This window comes from Oryzias latipes, chromosome 8 (assembly GCF_002234675.1).
Source record: "Oryzias latipes chromosome 8, ASM223467v1".
In the NCBI taxonomy this organism is placed as follows: Eukaryota; Metazoa; Chordata; class Actinopteri; order Beloniformes; family Adrianichthyidae; genus Oryzias; species Oryzias latipes.
Window position 1 is genome coordinate 1,487,915 of NC_019866.2, and position 21,592 is coordinate 1,509,506.

Sequence of the window (21,592 nt, forward strand, 5' to 3'; positions counted from 1 at the left end):
TGCTGACACAGCCCGGCCCAGAGAGCCCAGGATTTATGGCTCCCTCTAATGGGCATGCTCTGAACCAAAGCCCTGCCGTCAGCACAATCCTGCCAGCCACCCGTCCACCCCGCTCCACCGCTCCATCCAGCTTTTAAAGATGCAGGCATCCTTACCCTCCTCCTCCTTCATCACCCCTCTGCCGCCGCCATGGAGGTGATGGGCCTAACAATGTGGCGCTTCAGCAGAGCCACGAACCGTCCGACCAGCCGCTTTAAGAGGCTCTTTTTAGGTTTCTGATGCCGCCTTTCTGTAAACATGGATCTCTCAGGAATTCATCCATCTGCTAACCGGGACAAACCGGAGGTTGGGTGCGTGTTCAGACGGATGCCTCCTTCTCTGCTGACTGATTTATGCAATCATTCAACATGAAACAAAGACCACCTGAGCAAAAACACAATCGTTCATCAGAAGGACAAATGTGTCCAAACCAGCAACATCTGTTTCCAAGTGAGAGTTTCCGGTGACCTCGTCTCTCCAGGACTGTTTGGATTCAGACACACGGGGGGATTTTACACCGTTTAAGGTCATCAAGCAGAGTCCGCTCCACGTCCAGACTTTGTCCAGAACAGCCGAGGAACAGATGGGAGGAACTCTGATCAGAAATCATGAAATATCCTCCACACTATCACACTACCACCGCCATGTTTGACATTTGCTCTGGGTTGGAGATGCTTCCAGAAAGTGGATCGTCCAGATGTTGTTGCTCAGCTGTGTCTCCAACGGTTTGACCAAACTTCTCTCTCTGACCGTTGTGCCGTGAACTCTGACCTGCCTTCGATCTTCCTCCATGACCACCTGGATGAGTCCTGCTCGGGTTCCTGGAGACGCTTTCACCGCTCAGTCAAACCTCTTCATGACTTCACTCACAGCCTTCATTCCTGGTCAGTTTGGGATTTCTTTAGCTGAAACCTGATGTGTTTTTCTTCCGTTCTCTCCTCCTCACTGTAACCAGAGCCAAGTGTGGAAAAAAAAAACGAAAAAACAAACCAAACCCACCAAAGTTCAACACATCAAACTGTTGTTACTTCCAGAGGCCAATACTTCCCCGTTTACTTCTTACTGTCACTTCAGACCCTTTTAGGAGAGGATGATTTACCAAAGGACATTACCACATTATTAAATCCAATAACAACATTTACTAATGAACTTTGGCTAAAACTAGCACGGCTGGAAAGGAAAATACTTACATGGATTTATCTCGACAAGGATTAGAAACCAGCAAAAGATGATTCCACATTGAAGCAGTGGAGTAACGAGGGAGTTACAGCATTTGCCACAATCATAAACAAGAACAAGATGAGGGGCTTAAAGCTGGAATGTGGACCTCCAGATCAGAAGAAAAGAGTGAACAAAATCCAGTCTGAGAGGCAATAATTGGAGCGTACCAGCAGAAGACATCTATTTCAAAACTGTACAACAGCCTCATTTCATGTCAGAAAAACACAACTTTATATGTTAAATATAAGTGGGAAATAGAAATGTCCATCACTGTTTCAGAGGAAGGGTGGTACTCAATGTGTGCGTTCACTCAGTCTCCTACCACGTCACTGAAATGGAGGCAATTTACCTGGAAAAATCTCATGTGCTTCTTTATTACACCTTCAATTTCTGGAGCTGTTGGCAAACAGGACGGTTTTGGCGTTCCATCCATGGTGTTTTAACAAATATTCAGCGCTATGCAACCCCCCCTCCACTCAGTTAGTGTTACGTCTGGGTAAGACGTCTGAAACGGTCGTAGTTTAAGATCAGTATCTGGTGAAAACATTGTTAACTGCAGCAAGGAAGAAGCCAGAACCACCAACCCTCACAGACTGGACTGAAATAGTGGAGGAGATCTACGTCATGGAAAAGATGACGGAGAAGAAGGAAAATGTAAGGAAAAATGAGACGGATGGACTGTCTATAAAAACTCTCTGGTCACTAAAAGATCTTTCTCTTTACACTTCTGGAACGCCTGCTGTCATGTCTTATTTTCTTTTTTCTTTGTTCGTTTGTAAGACTAATTTTGTTTGATTTCATGTACATTTGTACAAAATTTAAGTAAAAAAAAAGTATTCCTATACGCTCTTAAGTAGTGCCATTACTCCAGGATTTAGTTACTTTCTTTATGTTTCTTTATGATGCAACAACAAACTTAAGTGACAAAAGTACCACAAAGTTTTTCACAAGTTCAGTTTAAGAGGGAAATGAAAAACAAATAAAAGGTTTAAAAGTTTTTATAAAAGTAAAGAGACCAAACAGAGACACCGGAGTGACTCAGAAAAACGACAAAAATGTCTCCCAAAGAATTAGGTTCCAACTCCTCCATCCAACCTACAACAACAGGACCGACTGTATCAGAAATGCCTGAAACTGTTTTATTACAATATTGTAACGCTTAATGTTTATCTGTCAACTTGATTAACAGAATCTCACAGAAGAATTAACATCTTTGTTTGTTTTTTTACTCAGATTACATTTGTGGGGATTTATTGATTTCATCAGATGCAACATTTGTGGAGAAAAAGAAAACATGGTTGTGTTGGTTGTTATCTGAAACTTCACCACTAGATGTCGCCCAAAAGACTATGCTAACAGGAAATAGACAGATTTTCAGATGAAAAGCTTTTATGCTGTTCAGCTTCAAATGAAAACCAATAAGAGCTTCATCTGTTACTTGATAAATAATCTGTTTTTGGACAAAAACACGTTATAACTTCAAATAGATATTAAGAACTGGATTTTACCAAAATAAACTCTTATTTGATTAATTTGACTATTTTACATTTGTTGTATTTATTGTGTAATGTGTGTGTTTGCTATACAAATAAGTGCAAATATGTCTATTTATAAAAAAAAGAGCTCCTGACCAGAACATGACATCATTTTCTTAAATTGATTTTCTAATCAATACATGGATTAACCCCTTCATGCCTACATTTAGTCACAATCCTATGTCTGGTGAATCGCCTGTCCGCCCTGGGGGAGGATCCCTCCCTCATGTGGACTCCCCTGAGGTTTCTTTTTGTTTTTTTCAGAATCGTTTTTTTTTTAGGAGTTTTTCCTTAGTGGTAAGAAGCCCATTGAGACGACTATTGTTGTATTAATGGGCTATAGGAATACAATTGAACTGAATTGAATGTAAAAATGTATTTTTCCGTGTTTTCTCCATTTAAAGTGAGGTTGAATTAAGAGCCTGGATTACATTGTACGTTGCAACTTAGTGACATATGGCAGCCGGGGTTAATATCTCAAATAGGTTTGATTTATTAATCTTTTGTTGTCTATTTTGTTTTATTGCTGAAATTGCTTTAATTTGAACCAAACGTCATCATTTGATTGCTGATGTCCTAAAATCCCTTCCTTTACCCATTTCTTATTTTATTTGATTTCTTATGTTTTGGTTTCTGGAATTTCTTTTTGTTGTTGTTGCTTTTTTAATAGTGTTTGTGATTTTTTTCTATCTGTTTTTGCGTTGAGGGGTGTGATTTACCCTTCAGGGCCACCGTACCTCAGGTTAAACGCAGACGGTAGCTGGATTTTCAGATCCGCAGATCCTTAAGAAAGAAAAGCTGGAGTTCACAGAGAAGAAGCGCATCCCTTGAAGTGGTTTCTCGGCGATGGTAATGGTTAAATGTGAGAATAAATGCGCTTTGTGTTGAAGCACGAGCAACAAAATACCCATGATTGTTATTTGCTTTTACTTTTAATGCCTTTTTTATTGTGTTGTTTTGGCAATTTGTGTGCATAACGAATTCTGCTGGGGCTAAATTGGTAAAAATGCGTTATCATTAAGGTCTGCACTTTTTAACAAGAGCCGCGTCCTCGATGAGGATGATAACTCGCTCTGAATATTCACCATCAAAGCCGAGGGCTTTGACTTTTTCATGAGGAATCCGCAGAAACTCTGCAGATGCTGCTTGAAAACAGAGATTTAAGGTGGAGTCATTAGGCGCCATCATCCTGTCCCTCCATCCATCACCTTGTGTGAGACCTTCTGAGGTCTTCTGACGGCAAATATATTCATGTATTCATAAGCAAGTCTTGTGTCACAGGATCTGAAACTTTTATGGCACAAGCGTCGGAGAGGAGGAGCCACCCCCCAAGAAGATACCTAAAAGGACGGCGGCCTGAATGGTAACATGAAGACTCTCCAGTCCGGTCCGGTCACTTAACTCGTCTCCGTGTTGGAGTACGTCTTGGCGTTGTGGCACACACTATTGTGCACAACACGTCACGCCACACTTGCTGGTATCAAACAAACGCCGCCTCCGACCTCCATCCTTCTCCATATTCCAGCTGTGCTCTGCAGCCTGTCGGGCCCCAAATTAGCCTCCATTACACCAAGACTGCGGCTCGCTCCAAAGTTAACCATTACTGACCATTTGGCGTGGCTTCATTAGAAAGCCATGCATGTAAAATCAAGCCGTGGTCCCCGGCCGTCACATCCAATTTCAAAATACAGCCCCCACCTTTCTCTCTTCCTTCAGTTCAACATTCTCCTTGTTCCATAAAATATGATGTGATTAGAAATAGATTACACACCTTGTTAGCAGAGCGTTTCATATTTGAAGACGGGCGGCCTCCTTCATGATTCAAAGCCGCGGCGGCCTTGTTCTCTGCCCTATTTGTTTAATAAGCTCTGATACCATCAGTGGGCCTTTTAAGTGAACACACTCCCCCGCAGCAAAGAGGGGAGATCAATACCCACACCTGTAAAAAAAAATAATAATTAAAGGAGGAATCAAAGATTTTCTCCTTCTGCGGGGAAACCAAGGAGCCGGGGAGTCGGGAACGGCTGCAGCCTGAGAGAGGAAACCCAAAACAGGAAGCGGCTTTTACCGGTTCGGAACAAAGCTTTGATGTCTGCCGGACCTTCAAGAGGGGCGGGAGCGAGATCAGCTCACCCGTCTGACAACCGAACAACATCCTTGTTCTTTGGCCTTGGATGACGTTGCTCCACGCTCACTGTCAGGTTCAGCAATTGACTGTATACAAGAACTGTATACAGTCCTCTGCAGACCCCTCCCCCCTGGCGTTCTAAACAGGAAGTGTTTAAATAGGTCGCAGTGACGTCGCGTGCACCGTTTTGGGAGTCAACCACATGTTGTGTTAAATACATCCGAAGGGTAAGAAGGAGGTTTTGGAGTCCAGAAACAGGCCCCAAATCTCACGATCGTGGTCCGCGTGTGTCCCAGCTGGTTATCAAAGCAGAAAAATTCCAAATTCAACCGCCACATTTGACTGATTCCAGCGGGTCGAAGACGGAAAACGGTGATTCGCCGCAGCTAAATGAGCAACCTAACGGAAAACAGATGCCATCAAACTCTGCAGTTTTTTCTGTAGTTTCATTTATTCAAGTTCTAAAGTGACCAATCAGATGCCTCAATTAGAAGTAGGTGGAGCCTGCTGGGCCAACGTCCAAATTGTTTTGATTGACAGATTTTGTGTCCTCTGCTTTGAATGGTAGGGGTGTTGCCTTCCAAGACTCCTGATTAGAGAAAGTTGTTGCCATAGAAACAATGACTCAGACCGACTCGAACCAATCGCTGCTTACTAATGATGTCTGACTCCAACATGGCGGCGTCCGTGTATGAATAATGGCGACTGAATTGACTTCATTTCCTATGGTTGACGCCACTCGCTCCAGTTCTCCGATACAGTCGACGGTTCCGGCTGAGCTGGGCCGGGACGTTGGCGCCGTCAATCAGAAAAATGCTGCACCTTTGAGATTCCAGGTCTTCCTCCCCGCCTACACGAATAACGCCCACCGGCGATCCTCCGGGTCGCAGGAGGTCCACCGTTATGAATCCGAGGTGGTAATATGGAACTATAACCGCGCAATTAGACTAATGGAAAACGCCTCTCGCTCTCCTAGCGTGCTGCAGCGAGACACACGTGTGCCCCCACCCCAGAGACCAGGCAGGGGATGTGGCGTGCAGAGGAGGTAATGGCGGATGCCCATTGATCCTGGTTGCCACCTGCTCTATGGCTCCACTGAGGATGGGCGGGGAGGCAGAGGCCTCCGTCTGGGGAGGGATGACGGCGACACCCCGGCTCTCTGGCATCTGGATAAGAGTTTTTTTCTGGTCTTCAGATACTTAACCAGCACACATTAGCACAATATGGGTGGATAGGGGGGAGTAAGGCGCGCAAACACACCGCCTTTATCACAGCGAGAGCTCTTCCACGCCGTTAACTCACACTCTGCAGGCACAGCCCCTCTGGGGGCGGGCAGGTGACAAAAAAAGGCAAAAAAAAGCCACCAAAGTGTCAATAAGCAAACACATCTTGTTTGCATTCAGGAGAAGAATGAGGCCAGATCAGAGGGTACGGTATAATTCCTGAAAGTTCCCTTCAAGAGTGAAGAGGCGCCACAGGACGCCTCCGTTCAGCCACAAACAACTAGAGGATTCATGCAAAATTCATACTCCTTTGCAGAGATGGCTCTTTCCTTCCACATATAGGCAATGCTGCTGTGCAGGAGTGGGTCACACGCGTGCAGCTGGTCTGAAAGCACAACTCTGACCACCTCTGGACTTCCCTCCATGTGTGCTAAGCCGCCGTGGATCGGAGGGAAGCGCCTGCATGCATGCATGTGCTGCAGACGGACGCCCTCCCTGAAAACTGTGCAACACTGACATCTATCTTCTCCCCCTAAAACCTTCACCACGCAGAGGTGTTGGAGCAGCGTAAAGCAGAAACGCCTCCATCCTCACATCCTGGTTCATTTCTGTTGCGTTTGGCAGAAGCAAACCAACATGCTGCACTTTCACAAACAGCTCGTCTGATGTTTGGTGCAACGCGGCGAGGCGGGGGAGTGAGGGGAAGGAGGCTTACCTGCCCAGCTGGGGGTCTCCATGTACGGGTGAAGCGGGTGGGCTTGAAGCTGGGTCACTCGACTCGCTGCTGCGTCCGCTGCCGCCGCCGCCGCCGCCGCTGCTGCAGGTGAACCCTGCAGACACGGAGGGCAGAAACATCCTTTCAGCTCTGCTGGTCCAAAAATCCGCTTTTTTATGACACAAGAGGACGATGTTCATGATGACTATGGAAAAAAGGCAACAAAAACAACAGGAACACAACAGATCTACTTAAAAAAAACATGCTCAGCAATTTTTATGTTGGTTTAAGAGGAATAATGACGAAAAAACAGAAACAACTCATTCAGAAAGAGCCAGGCCCACATTCACTCTTTGAACGCTTCAAAGCCTTCGATTCCTTTCAGGAGATTCCTGCTCAGACTTGTGTTTTGAGTCATTTTTATGGTTTTTGTAACATTGATTGATTGATTGATTGATTGATCGGTCGGCCTGATTGCACACAATAAAAAAAATCCCACAGACATATCAAACTCGTTACAGAAATGATGAAATGCATCGATTAAAAAACCTAAACACTGAAAAAACAACTTAATGTAAGAAGAAAATAACTGTGTCTCAGAATCATAAAAAGAGATTTTTGCTTTATGCTCATTACAAAAAAGAAATTTTCCTCCACAAACATCAGACTGTTAACAGATGATTCAGGTCAGATATTCAAAATAGTGACTGAAATGTTTTTAGATGGGTTTATTTTTGCATGAACACACCCTAAACAGATTTTCTATATTTTGTATAAATGACACCTTTTTCTCTCAGTCCGCCACTGAAAGCAGAATTCCTCCTGGTGGGAAAACACTCGCCGTTTTTTCGCGTTTCAGGTGTGAAATAGTTTGCAGGTGGTTCTGGTGGATCCAGGTGCAACCGCAAAAACAGGCCTCCTAAAAATAAGTCACACATTCTTAAAATTACAAAAATATCTTGAAATTGGCAAATTAATTTGCCTGTGGTGGTAGAAAACTATTCTTACCAAGAATTACTATTTTAAGAAAAAAAATGTTGACACTAAGACACGTTATCTGAAATTAAGATTTACTTTTTACGTTAAGAAAACGTTCTTGATAAGATCATTTTTCTTGCAGAAAAACAACTGAGACTTTGTCTTTTCTTGAAACAAAAGTCTTTTTACTTTCTTCAGATTCCGTTTTTGCAGTTTAAAGCCGAGGCTTCATGAAGCCTCAGAGGTTTGAACCGTCCTAAATGGAGCAGACGGATTTACAGACGTGCTGCTTTAGAAAACATGGAGGCGGAGTTCCAATAGTCTGAAACTGTGCTTAGGCTCCGCCCACAGCTCTATGTTTAAAACCTTTAACCCTGTATAACCACTCATAAAGACATTTCTGATATCTCATTAGCATGATCTAAACTTTCCTTAAAATGGATTAAATTTGGTCCATGTCCTTTGCCCTGCAGTTCATCATCATTCCACCAGGGGCAGTAGAAGGGCATTTTGGCGGGAAAAGTTTGTTATGACGAGAATAACTCATCTATTGTTACATTTTTTTCAATGACTCCCTTCAGTATTGAAAGAAAGCAAATTATGTTGATAATAAATTCTTTATGATCTTTATTATTGCACAAGTCAACCATGTTAAAGTCATCTATATGTCATAAAAATGATATTTTTGTGGAGTTCATGACAAACTGGACATTTCTGTTGATGCTTTGTTGCAGTGGGCTTTAAGAAAAACTGGGGTTTGTATTTGACTCCAGCTTTTTACACCATTTTAAACATCTATTCAAGCAGTTTCTTCCATTCAAACAACCAATACTTGCATGTTTTCCGCTATCTTCTATCACGTGATCACGGATGAAAACCATTTAGAGCCTAAAAACGCCAAAGCGGCCGTCTTGGTTCTGCTGCGGTTGTGAGAACGCAGACAGTTGGCTTTTTAAACGTCCAAATCCATCAGGAGTGCGCCCGCCGCAGCGCCGCATGGATGCGGCCGCTAAACACGCGTCTACTGGTTAAGGTGAATCATGACGACATGGCGCAGAAAGACGCCGTGCCGCCGCCGCTGCAGCAGCTGCAGCAGGGAGTAACTAAAAGAGAAGCTCGCATTTAAGCTTCTAAAAATTCATTGTTCCCTTTAAGGCTCTGGTATTAATGAGCCTGCTTGTGTGCATTCAATGGGTTTGAGTTTTTATCTCTAACATCGCAGCCCATATTTTAGTGTTTTTTAAGTGCTTGAAGTCTGACATGGAATTTGTTCTTCAATCCAGACAATAATATAAATCAATGGTCGTAAGATTGCAGGTTCGATTCCCGCCTTGCACCCCCATGAGTCGAAGTGTCCTTGGGCAGGACACTGAACCCGGCCTTGCCTCTGGTGGGAGGTTGGCACCAGTGTTCGGCAGCAGAGCCACCAGCAGTGTGTGAATGTGTGTGACTGTAACGCTTTGGGCCTTGTAGGTAGAAAAGCGCTATAGTAGTATAGACCATCGACCATTTCACTGCAGTTTGATTTGAATAAAAGTCAATATAACTTAAATTATAATCCAAGTAAAACTGGTCTAAACTGGTCAGCACCGAACATCAAAGGGCTCCATCTGATTGGTCAAATGCATGAATGGATTCATTTGATTAGCTAAATACTTCAAGCTGCCATAAGATTTTTTTAACACATTTAATGTAATAATTTATTGTAGGGAGCCGGTTTAGCTCGTGCTGGTTTGCGGCGCCTTCCGTCCGTGCAACCAGGGTTCGACTCCGGGCTGCTCCCTATTCCCTTCTCCACCTCCGTGCCGGTTCCAAGCCCGGTTTGAGAAGGTTGCGTCAGGAAGGGCATCCGGCGTAAAACATTGCCAAGTTTACCATGCGACTTGTTCGCCGTGGCGACCCCTGATGGGAGAAGCCGAAAGAGGAAGAAGATCGCAGCCCATAATTGCCAGCTCCACAGCCCTTATATAAGGCACATATATCTGGGGTGCTACGGCGTGTTTTCGCCCGGCTGTGTGACTGTTCCCATAAAGCAGGAGCTTTTCTGCTGACTTGTGTTTCTTCGCGGGCCTCAGGTTGGCTGTTGCCCAGAAGCCCAGCCGGTGAACTGCAGAGAGAGCGCATTGATTTCATCCCAGCAGAAATCCCTGCTCCCGGTTCCCGCCTCCTTACCCCGCCCTGCACCTGATTAAGCATTCGCAGGGAGCCGTGCCAACACAATTTGTCATTTATCAAAAGTAATTAAAAGCAATTTCTTTTCTCTTGTTGATTGGGAATTGACTAATTGTTGAGTCGGTGAAAACGGGGGAATAAATAAAACAGGCGAAGATGAATTTTACATCAACTCAGAGGAAACCATAAATGCTGTAAAACCAGGGCCAGACATCTGGCTCTGTGATTTCCCTCCGCATGATTATGGCTGCAAAGCCCGAACAGTTGCACGCCGCATTCTGATGTACAGCTCATAGGCGGTAAATAATATATTAGAAACAGCATATTGACTGGCCGACTTAAAAGGCTGTTTTCACTTCATGTTGTGTGAACAAGTGTGGGAGGAAGAATACAATCCCGACTCGCCTGCTTGTTTGGAAAAAAACGAGGCGTTTGAGTCGGTAAACAGCAGCGCCGGAGTCCGAGAGGAAGCGGGGAGGGAGGAAGGAAGGAGTCTTCGCCCCAGCAGAGGTTACGGCGCCGAAGCCCGACGACACCGCTTCAACGCTAACGGTAACGACCCCTGAATGCACCATCGCCTTCTATAAGGGCCGAATGAAATGTCAGAATTGATTCGAGGCTGCAGATGTGAGCGGGCAGCTGAGGTGGCCGTTTCGTCTCAGCGGCGTCCCCGGATCATTAGCAGGAGGACCTGGAGGAGGAGGAGCTGGCGGCCATGGTTCCCCTCTACGGTGAAGGAAGCACCATAAGGCGGTTGCAGGTTTGAAGGCCGCAGAGTCCAGCCTGGAACGTGTCGCCATTAATCATCGCCAGCATGCTCTCTAACTAGTGCTGTTTGTTTTATGTCCATGTTTACATGCCCGTATGTGAACATTATTGGAGCCAACAGGTATGTTGGTAACATCTGAGTGTGTGAGGACAGGCCACGCCCCTTTAGATTCGTTATACATCTAAACCTGATCGTAATGATTATAAACATCCAGCATCTTGTTGCTTTTTATGCTTAATGATTTTACCCCCCCCCCCCCCTCTATAGTCACCCTCCTACCCCCTCCAACCAAAAACAGTTATAAATATAATTAATATGAGAACAGTTTAGTCTGAATGAATAAAGGGGTTTATTCAAATATACACCTCGTGTGTCAAATGTTTCATAACCCGTAGACCCTCTGTGTTCGCTTACAAACTTTCAAAGGATGAAACAGTGTCTGACCCCCCCCCCCAGCTCGCGCTGAGAGGCTGACTGGGGGCCGGAAGTGGGAATTGACATCCTGCAGAGAGGCTGAGAGGGTCCTGCTCTGCCTGAAGCAATCGCTGCTCTTCAAGGTTCTGTACACGAGAACAAATTAGGCGTAAGGAGCTGCGGCTTGACCCCCTGCCCCCCCCCAGTGTGTGTGTGAGGGGGGGCAGGAGAAAGATAAAGAAACCTGGGTGACAATGAAGAAACGGAGGGCGTCGTAAAGTGCAGAAAATAAGCTCTCACTTTCAGACGTTTACGGCGGCTCAAATATCTGATGATACCTCTCATAGCTTTTAATCTTTAATGTGAAAAATTAATCATCCCATTCATTATTTTAATAGCTGTCATTTTTCTCCCCCCAAAGTGATGATTTATAGCCATTAAGCCCTGCGTAGGCTTATGTGAGAGGGATTTATCGTAATGTTTGCTCCAGGTAGCCTCCAACCATATTTCATTACTCTGACAAGCCATTAAAATGCCCTGGTGATTAAACAACAGCTCTGAGGTCAGCGCGGGAAGCGGCGTCTTTACCCGTGCAGGAGCGCAGCTGCTCAGGCCCGGCCCGGCTCGGCACGGCCCGGCCCGGCTCCTTAACAAAGCCCTTTCCCCCCCCTTTGTTCCCTCCAGACTGGCAATCGCAGTTATACATCTGTATCTGTTGGCGAGCGTGACAAGGGCAGAGGGAAATAATGCGCCGGCACAGAGGCTACAATGAGCTAAAGTTAAGAATGGGGTCATTACGGCCGTTTTCCTGTGTGGTTTGAGACTGTGATAACTGTGCACTTAGAGGAAAAACTCTACACTCAGACCCTCTGGTATCCATCCATCTGTGGAGCTCACGCTGTTCCAGGAGCTGCTGTGGAGCGCGCTTTCATCCCTCGCTGCTCCCCCACACCGCTTTTTTACTTCCTGTGCAGACTCCAGCACGCAGCGCTCCACGTGCACGCCGACTGGCCAAACAAACCGCTCATTTAGGGCAGCCGGACGCTCGGAAAACAGACACAACTGAGGATGACTGGAGACCAAACCCAGCCGAAAGAGGAATCATAACCCAGATCAGACACTGGGGATTCTTTGCTCAGACTTGTTGGTTAGTCCACCAAAATCCCTGCTGCCGTACTGGACAGTAGAAACGTGTTACTGCATTCGCCAAACACTCAATAGTCTAAATCCATCTGCAACATAAACTATCATCTTCATCTAGAATTCCCAAACAAAAACTGGCATCTAATGTGCAAAATGACTGATAAGACGGCAGGAAAAGGGATGATTATAACAGAAAAATATACTGAGGATCATTTCTGAAGTGAACACAAAAAGCCCTCAAATATAATAAATACTGAAGAAAAACATGGAGTTAAAAATCAGCATTTAAAAAAATGCCTTACAAGCTAAAATGTCTAAATAAATCACAAACGTGATAAGTGTGCCGTATACGGCATGTAGAAGTTATACATTGGTGGTTCATGTATGAAAAATCTGGGAGACATTCGTGGAACGGTCTCTCACAAAAATCATGCGCAAGTGCGTCAGATTTACATAAGAATTGGGTAAAAACTATGCAAAATATGCATAAACAGCCTAATTCTCCACTGATCCAAAATGTTTAACAGTTTAAAACCTAAATTACCGTAAAAATCGACCCAAACCCACGACGGACATCTGTGCAGATCAACGAACCCAGAAAGACGTGTGAAGTACGTTTATCACGCTTGGATCATGAAAGACTGGAACTTTACACGTTGGAAATGCACAGATTGTACGTAGTGGCTGAGAAATTGAGAAATAAAAATATTAAAAATGCTCAAACTTTTGCTGCAAAAAAAATCAAAAATGATTAGTAGTTGGCAAACATGACAGTAAATAGTCTGATGGAGGAACTGGAACAAAGTAAAAATTCAGTTAAAGAATTGATGTTAGACTACGTTAAGAGGGGACGCTCAATAGAGGAACCTTTTTCTAAACATCAAAATACCGTTAAAGATGTTGTTGGTAAACCTGTGGGGATAATAAACCCCAACAAAGAAGAAAAGCACAATTATGTCCCAATTCTGAAGTAAATTAATAAACGAATGTAACAAAACGCTAAAAATTACTTTTCTAAATCGCTAATAAAAAGCCACATGCTAGAATAGTTGACACAATCCAAACAGCAGAAGTAAACCAAACAATGTTAGTATTAATAATAGTTGATCTGCTTCATTAAATACAAAATCACCCGAAAGATGAATAAAAGCTTTTAGCCGTAACATCTCCACATTATTTCAAAGCAGCAGCAAAGGTAATCGTTCACTTAATTGTACGGTTTTTATTTATGCATGAAGGTGCAGAATCAGTTTCTGCAGTGGAAAATGTCGACCAACGCTTTAGAAAAGATTCTAACGCCTGCTGCATGACAGAAGTATGACTTCAAACGTGTTTGTCATGAATCTTAGCCCCCTCACAGGTGGATTTGGACTGTCTGCGGGTGAAAAAGGGTCAAACCCTGACGGGGCACAGGTGACCCACACGATAAATGAGGTAGACCCCTCAGTGAACCCGTGTAGGGAAAAGGTTCTTTTATGTCCACGGGCATGCATCTACAGCACGCATGGGTTGCAAACTGTTCACAAAATGGTACGTTCCATTTTCACAGGCCAGACCACCCAAAAACCCGCAGCACGGGTCACGTGTCTGTTAGCATGGGGGCGGAGCTGGCAGCGTAGACTCTTCCTGAAAGGGGCGGTTAATCACTTTGTGACGTCACAATGTGAGAACCCACTGGTTTTCGTGGATCGGGAGGGGCTGATGCTCAGTGAGCAGGTTTTTGGGGTTGTTTTGTGTAAGAAATGAACAGTATAATACACTTAAAAGCTCAAAAAAACTGGATTTTGCCTGATACATGCCCTTTAAAATAAGACTTTTATCTCAGTGTTTTTCAACCAGTGTGCCGCGGCACACTAGTGTACCGTGGGAAATGACCCATTCACTGATCTAAAAACATTTACCATCTCCAGGAAATCTGCTCTGTGTTCATCCAAACAGGCCCTGATAAAACACTGAGTAGTTAGGAATATGAAAGACCATAAAATACTTTTTTCTTTGTGTTTATTTGATTCTATTAAAGACACTTTGATAAGACTGACGGTACCGTGATTTAGCCGCAGCTTCACCTCTGTTTTCTGAAAAGTCCCGCCCCTTTAACTGTCTCCACCAATCATTCTTGGAGGCTTAATCATATATCATCAGTCTGACCAATCAGAAGTGGTTAAAGTCTTCACTTCCTTGTTCTGATTCTGCTCATAAAGTCTCTCAGTTCCAACAAAAATACCAGCTAAAGCTCGTCTTTAGCGGTGTAGCTTTCCACAGAATCCGGTGTCAGACTGTGGAACAAGTGAACAAAACTATGAAGCTCAGAGAAGAGAGTCTGTCTGACATCACTACATCTCCCATAATGCATTGGGTTAAAGTGCCAGCATCTGTGCGCTACACTGAGTCTTCCCTGTTAAACGTCTTGAAACCACACGAACACACTTCAAACAGTTTTTCAATCTTCTTGATGACATCAGAGGTCAGAGGTCAACAGTTTAGTTCTCCTTCAAGGTTTGTGTTTCTTAACAGCCAAACATCCCAGAGTTTGGTCCAAGTCATCTTTCTAACTGAAACACTTTTCTAAGATTGTCTGGATTATTTTAGATGTTAAACTTAAGAAGAAGTCTTCTTCCACTTTCGGCTTCTCCCATCAGGGGTCGCCACAGCAAACAAGTCGCATGGTAAATTTGGCAATGTTTTACGCCGGATGCCCTTCCTGACGCAACCTTCTCTAACCGGGCTTGGAACCGGCAGAGGTAGAGAAGGGAACAGGGAGCAGCCTGGAGTCGAACCCGGGTTTCACGGACGGAAGGCGCCGCAAACCAGCACGAGCTAAACTGGCTCCCAAACTTAAGAAGAAGTAAAAACAACATTTTAGAAACGGGATTAAGGTGAAGTGGCCAACAGACACAATTCAACTAAACTGAAACAATCATCTCAAAAGAAACAAAATATTTTTGTTAAAGTTTTCAAAGACTTCATCTTTGATAATTGTTAAATAGATAATAATTGATCATTTGATGATTGTTAATAAACTGGAGGGAAAAAAAACAACTACCAGGGTAAAATTTCAAATAATTTAGTTGAAAATTATAACTGAAAACTATCTTAACTTTTATTACATCTTTTAGAAAAAACAGCTGCAACTTCCAGCTTTTTCTGCCACAATTACCACAAAAATGTATATGAGATTGTAGGAACTGTACATCACTACAGACTATGAGTTTCTACTTTTTTAATTCTCGGATGCCGGTGTGCCGCGGGATTCTTGTCAAGGTTAAAGTGTGCCGTGGCTCAAAAAAGGTTGAAAAACACTGGTCAATCTGAAGATTGCTCACATTAGCGGCACATAGCTGTGAGGCTGATGCTCAGAGAGGATTTCAGGTTGTGTTTATTGTCAAGGCTGTGCTTTAGTCCAGACCTCTGCATGCTGGCGTGTTTCTTGGAATCCATTTGTTCTCCTGTTAACCATTGAAACGCGTCTTCTCAGCTGATTTATCCATTTTCATTTAGCTTCCTCTAAGTCTCGGCCGCACTCGGTGTTCATTTGCTATGGAGGGAGGGGGGGTCCACGTCCACAGCTGATCATCAGAGGGGGTTATGGCTGTTTGGGGGGGGGGCACAGTTCAGAGGGACTCGTTGAGAATGTAGAGTTATTTCTGCAGGAATCTGCCCTGCACTTCATTTCGTTACATAAGCAATTCTGAAAGCTCTAGCATGTGGAGATTCGTTTCTTTTAACTAGCTGACTCTTTATTTTACAGTTTTGTTCAAATAGAAAAAAATCAAAGCATAAAAAGACTTTTTGGTCTCACATCAACAAGAACATGAGCTGAACACAGAAAGTTAGCCGACACGCGTTGCTTTAACGCTTCAGGACAAATATCCAGCCTGGAGAGGGGAGTATGATGATGTGGGCATGTTTGGACATCTTTACTCGACTACTGGAAGTAACTAGAGTCAGTCAGTTTACCATGTAACTATACAACACAGTACCACAGTGACACACCATGTGCCTAAAAGGGGAATAACTTAACAAAAATGTGGAATATTTTACCAGCGTTAGGTGTGGCATAACTACTGACTTTACTGATATAAAAGGTGACATTCAGTCAGGACCATAAATATTTGGACAGACACACATTCTTCCTAATTTAGTTTCTGTACATTACCACAGTGAATTTTAAATAAAACCACTCAGATGCCATTGAAGTGCAGACTTTCAGCTTTTATTCCATGGGTTGAACAAAAAGATTGCATAAAGATTAGAAAGAAAATTAGAAAGAATGTGTCTCTGTCCAAATATTTATGGTCCTGACTGTACCTTTACTAAAACAACATTACTAACCTCACTAGTGTAAAGTGGGGCATAACTTCACTAAACTAAAATGTGGAATAATTTTACTGAAATAAAGTTGCCAGACTGTAGACACTGCAGCTAAAGCTCTGGTGAAAGGTATTTTAGGATTTGAAAATCACTTCACAGAGAAACTTTTTCCACAGATGTAGAAAGATTCTGCATTTTGCCAGCTTTCCGTTCATTAACAGTCTCTCCAATAAGCTTCATCTCTGCTGAGTATTTAACTAGCTAAAAGACGGAGCTGTTCTGAAGGTGAATGCAGGACCGCAGAGGAATCAAACTGTTTTCCTTTTTTAATCACCTTAAAAGCGTCTGCACTTTAAAGAGGAAAATATCCGCTCAGGCTGCACGCTTTCCTCCAAGGAAGCTGAAGGAACAGTAGCTGTGGTGGGGGGGGACTCCCTTTACACTTGTTCCTGTCTAATGTCCTGAGCCCAATGAGCTGGACGGATCGGCGATGCCACGTCTGACAGTGACTGACAGAGCCTGTAATTGCCGTGTTTGCTTTGGGAGACGAGCAAACAGCCGTGGTGGGACCGCGTGTTTGGAACATGCTGCCATTTCTCAATTACCTTGAAATCCAACTCTGGATATTACATTATCATACACAATGGACACGGCCCGCCTGAATGCTTGAGTGCTGTTAGCTTCTTGACTAATGGAAGGGATCACTTCCATCGGCGTGATGGCGTCACGACAAAAAAACACCTGCTGTAGTCCCAGAGTGTTGTAACCGATGCCCACCACTTGTTTTCATTACTCAAAAAGTTAATTAGCTAATTATGTCCCATCTCATCTGTACACTTCACATGAGTTTGGACGGCTTCTTTGTTCAACGCTGAGCGTTTTGGCATGAATGCAACGTGTGCAGCGGAAAAAACAAACCTTTGGTCAAAATGCAACATAAGCACAAGCCTTGTTTAAAGATGCAGTTTAGTGAAAGAGGATTGGAATCAGCAAAAAGTGGATAAAAAGTAGGAGAACTAATTGTGCAAACTCACCCAACTTCTTACTCACTGAATGAATAACTGCTGATCTGTTTCTGTTTCTCTGGTAGTCTGGATTGTTTCTGCGGTTTGGTTTAATGCAGGTTTTAAAATAATAAAACGAATGATACGAAATGTGAGGAACTAAACGTTTACTCTGATACTTCTCCTCGCCCCTCCAGCCACAACAGATCTTTCAAAAGTAATTTGAAACCAAATACTTATACAACAGGAGTTATGACAAAACCGCTTGAACTAAGTCAGCAAAAAGTGGATTCAAAGTGAATTTAGTTCGATGTAAATCAAACTATTTTTTGACATCTCATTATGAAAATGAAACATGATTTTTCTGTTTTAAAAAGGTTGCTAAATAAAACCAATGAGGCATATTATTTTATAAAACTCCAAGTTCCTCTAAAAAGAATATTTGACGTAGTGATAAATACTGAAGTAAAATAATATAAGTGTGTTTTTACTGTTATATAAAGAATTATTTCAGTTTTAAAAAACCAAACATTTCAATAGAGACAATTTATTTAAATCTTTGTAAATGATGCTAAAGGGCAGCCCTGTAATGTACGTACCAGACCCACCATCGTGTGGTCCTATGACCTCTATCGAGCCAATTAGAAGCAAGAGCAGATATGACATCATCAAAAGGGACAAACACAATCAATCAAAAAAAGTACCCTCCCCTCGATGTTGGTCTTAGCGTAAAGACCCACTGCAATAAAAACTGTAGTTCTGGTCATCATTTTTCTGACGATAAAGGAGATTTTTAAGGAAAATTAAGCTCAAAATTTCCTTTCTGAGCGTTTCTTTATTCAAATTATTCTAAATCAGGAGCACAAAAAAAAAAGCGGTTTGTGATAGCTCCGCCCACAACTCCGAGATGAGTTTTTAACCCTTGGTCTATCCTAGTTACTTTAACATTGGGAGTTGGGTCATCTAGACCCACTAGACAGTGCTCTGAACCTTTCTTCTTCAATGATTTGTGATCTTCACTGGTGTCCATGGATTACATGAAATCTTTCCACCTTTATCCACCTTTGTCATGGTAGGGAGAACACGTCAATGTGGGGGGGGGGGGGGTCATAGGATAGCACAAGGGTTAGTGAACTCCTGCCGCTCTGCAGGTTTTTTTTATCAAAACCAGCATCTTTATAATCAAAAGACCGCTGGGAATGTTTTTGTAGTCCATCCGGAGATGATCGGAGTGGGACTTGAAAAACACGACAGAGTCCATCATTTCTTTCCGACACAGATTCCTTTTTTGGTTCTGAAGTTGGGCCGTTGACCGATCAGGCGCTCTGCTGGTTATTTGGCAAACCGGTAACTGATAACTTTTTATTTGTTGTCAGATTGAGTTTTCTCCCAAAACATTTTTCACTTTTAAACTTCTCACAGATTTTAACGTTTTTTGCAGCAAATTTCATGAAGGTTTTCCATCGTTTGGTCCAAATCGGACGGAAACAAAACTGCAAAGGTGGTGAAAATTTGAAAAGTACCACGAAGAGAGACGGAGGAATAGAAAGTGCTTCCTGCTCGTCATGATAGGTAGAAGCATATTAAACAGCAGAGACGTATATGGGCAGATAGATGGGGTATCAGCCTGTGTTGTTAACATTTACAGCTCCTGTTCCCGGGGGAGAGAAGTGATCACCAGTGAAATCACCCTCATAGATTTGAATGCTCCAGCTAAAAATGGGAACATATACTACAGGCAGTGATTTGAGTCGTTTTATGTCTTCTCATCGGCGAGGCTTGGATCTAGCGAGCATGAAGATCCGCCGTTCGAAGGAGGGAAATCTGCAGAGGCAAATTAGCATTTGGAGCTTCCCTGACGAGAAGCAGGAGAAAGCAGCGCCAATTTGTAATAAATATCAAAATTCCCAGCATTAAAAGCTTAATTACCACAGCAGTGATAAACTGCACATAATTCCAATTCTGCAGATGACTGTTGTTTCCGCCAACCAGAAAACTGATCCTTAGCATCCAGCTGTACTTCTGGATTCACGACGACCAAGAGGAGGAAGAGGAGGAGGACGAGAAAGGTACTTGTAATTCAGAATTATTATTTTTTTCCCTGCAACTTAGCAAGTTTTCATCTCTCAGCAAGGCACATTAAATCCCAGCTGGTCAGATTCTCCACTCCTGATGCTCGGCTTCAGACATGAAACAAACTACAGCAGAAATGAAAGCAGCTCTCAGAGCTGTGGAAATCCCCCTCCTACAAGACTCCATTAAAAATACATGCTCAAATAAATCTTGGTGGTAATGACAAGTTTTTACCATATTTTTCTTGAACTTTTAATGTACCCGGCCCTTGCTTCAAAGAGAAAATTAAATATTAAGGCTATTATCTAAGCTGCTCTCAATATTATCCAAGCCTGGCTTATTTATGTGGTATGGTAATAATCATGTTATATAAGTCAGTTTTCCCATTCTGAGCTAACAGAAGACGGTGGCTGCTTTGCAGTTTTGCAACCAAAACTGAGTAACCTAATTCATATATTTGCTGCAGTGAAGCCAACAAGTTCCTGCAGATTTATTGCAGCAGTTCTAGCTGGAAATGTAAATATATTTATTTATGATTTATGACTGCAGGGGAATAGATCATGTTTAATACAGTGTATGTAAGGAGCAGCTCAATTTTTGGCAGGGGCCCATGCATACTCAACATAATTTGGTGCATTTGTATTAAAAAAAACAAAAACAAACAGTCAGTTATTATCTGCTCTGATCGAGAGGAATCACCTCATGTGGATCTCCCCTGTTTACCCAGCGATGAGACGGTAAATACTCTGGCTGACATTTGAGGTGGTGGGGAGGAAGTGGAGGCTCAGATGAATTTGTCTGACAAATGCTCCTGGAGTATGTGTTGTCGACTGCGCTTCGGCGAGGCCCTGGACTGGGATTTGAGTGTGACTGAAGCCAAGCAAAGCATGCCAGATCACTAATTGCACAATTTAAAACCAAAGTCCCTGGCAGCTTGTCGTTTGAAATGGAGAGAAGAGCCACTGCGTAATCACTGAGCCTGACACAGATCTGCACCGCTCTCCACCGAGGAGCCCCAGTCGCACATGGCTGCAAGTTCAGAGGCAACAGCCAGCGCGCGGGCGGGCGGACGCCATTGGCCGTTTTCTGCCGCAGCTGTAATGGAGAAGAAGCTTTTATGGCGATGCGATTGGACGGGGGAAAGGCTTTAAACGCTGGTGCGTTGGCAGCAACTTTACCTTCATTTAATTGCTCATTTTAGCAAGCAACTGTTGCTCACAGTTGGTGGCGCGCGGCAGTTTGTCTGGTGGATTGGAAGCCTCTCAAAAGCAACTGTGTGGTTATTATGCTATTAAACTTTGCATTCATCTTGCTCTAATCCTAATGCTTTTTCCCCCTGATATTAGACGCCTGCTAAAGTCTGCAAGAATTAAATTACTCCCACTTTGCCTGGTTTGTGAAAGAAACGTCACAAGGGGAAGCATCGATCCCTTGACGTTCCAGTTCTAAAGTCCACAAAGCTGCCATGTTTCAGGAAAATTTTCATTTTTAAAAAATCCAGTTCCACTGAAGAAACAGCTCAGACGGAACTGGATATTTGTGTGTCGATCGTTCAGTGTAAAGGTGTCACACAGCCACTGCGCACACTTTACAGATGTAAATTGTTCAGACGTGAATCTACGTGGAAAAAGTGAGAAAAGTTGTGATTCTTTACGTGAAATTTTCCAGATGTATCACAAATGAACCACGTTAAAACCACAGAAGTAGGAATAAACCACGCAAAGAACACGTAAACCGATGTAGAACCTGATCCGTGTGGTTATTGTGCTGTTCATATGCAATTCGTTAGTGATTCATGCATCAATTATGTTATTTGAAGGTCATATGTGCGCCGTATGCATGATATAAAAGTTAAACATCGGTGGTT

The 21,592-nt window shown here is 43.3% G+C and overlaps 1 protein-coding gene across 3 annotated transcripts in view; it reads right to left on the reverse strand.

The window, feature by feature from the left end:
• The window catches only part of rbfox3 (RNA binding fox-1 homolog 3), a 293,403-nt gene that overhangs the window by 198,646 nt on the left and 73,165 nt on the right, over positions 1–21,592 (reverse strand). For all 3 annotated transcript variants that reach the window (XM_023957273.1, XM_023957272.1, XM_023957274.1), the window contains one exon: positions 6,862–6,976. In XM_023957273.1, the coding sequence (XP_023813041.1) occupies positions 6,862–6,883 (22 nt within the window). In that variant the 5' untranslated portion in view covers positions 6,884–6,976. The remainder of the gene's footprint in view (positions 1–6,861; positions 6,977–21,592) is intronic.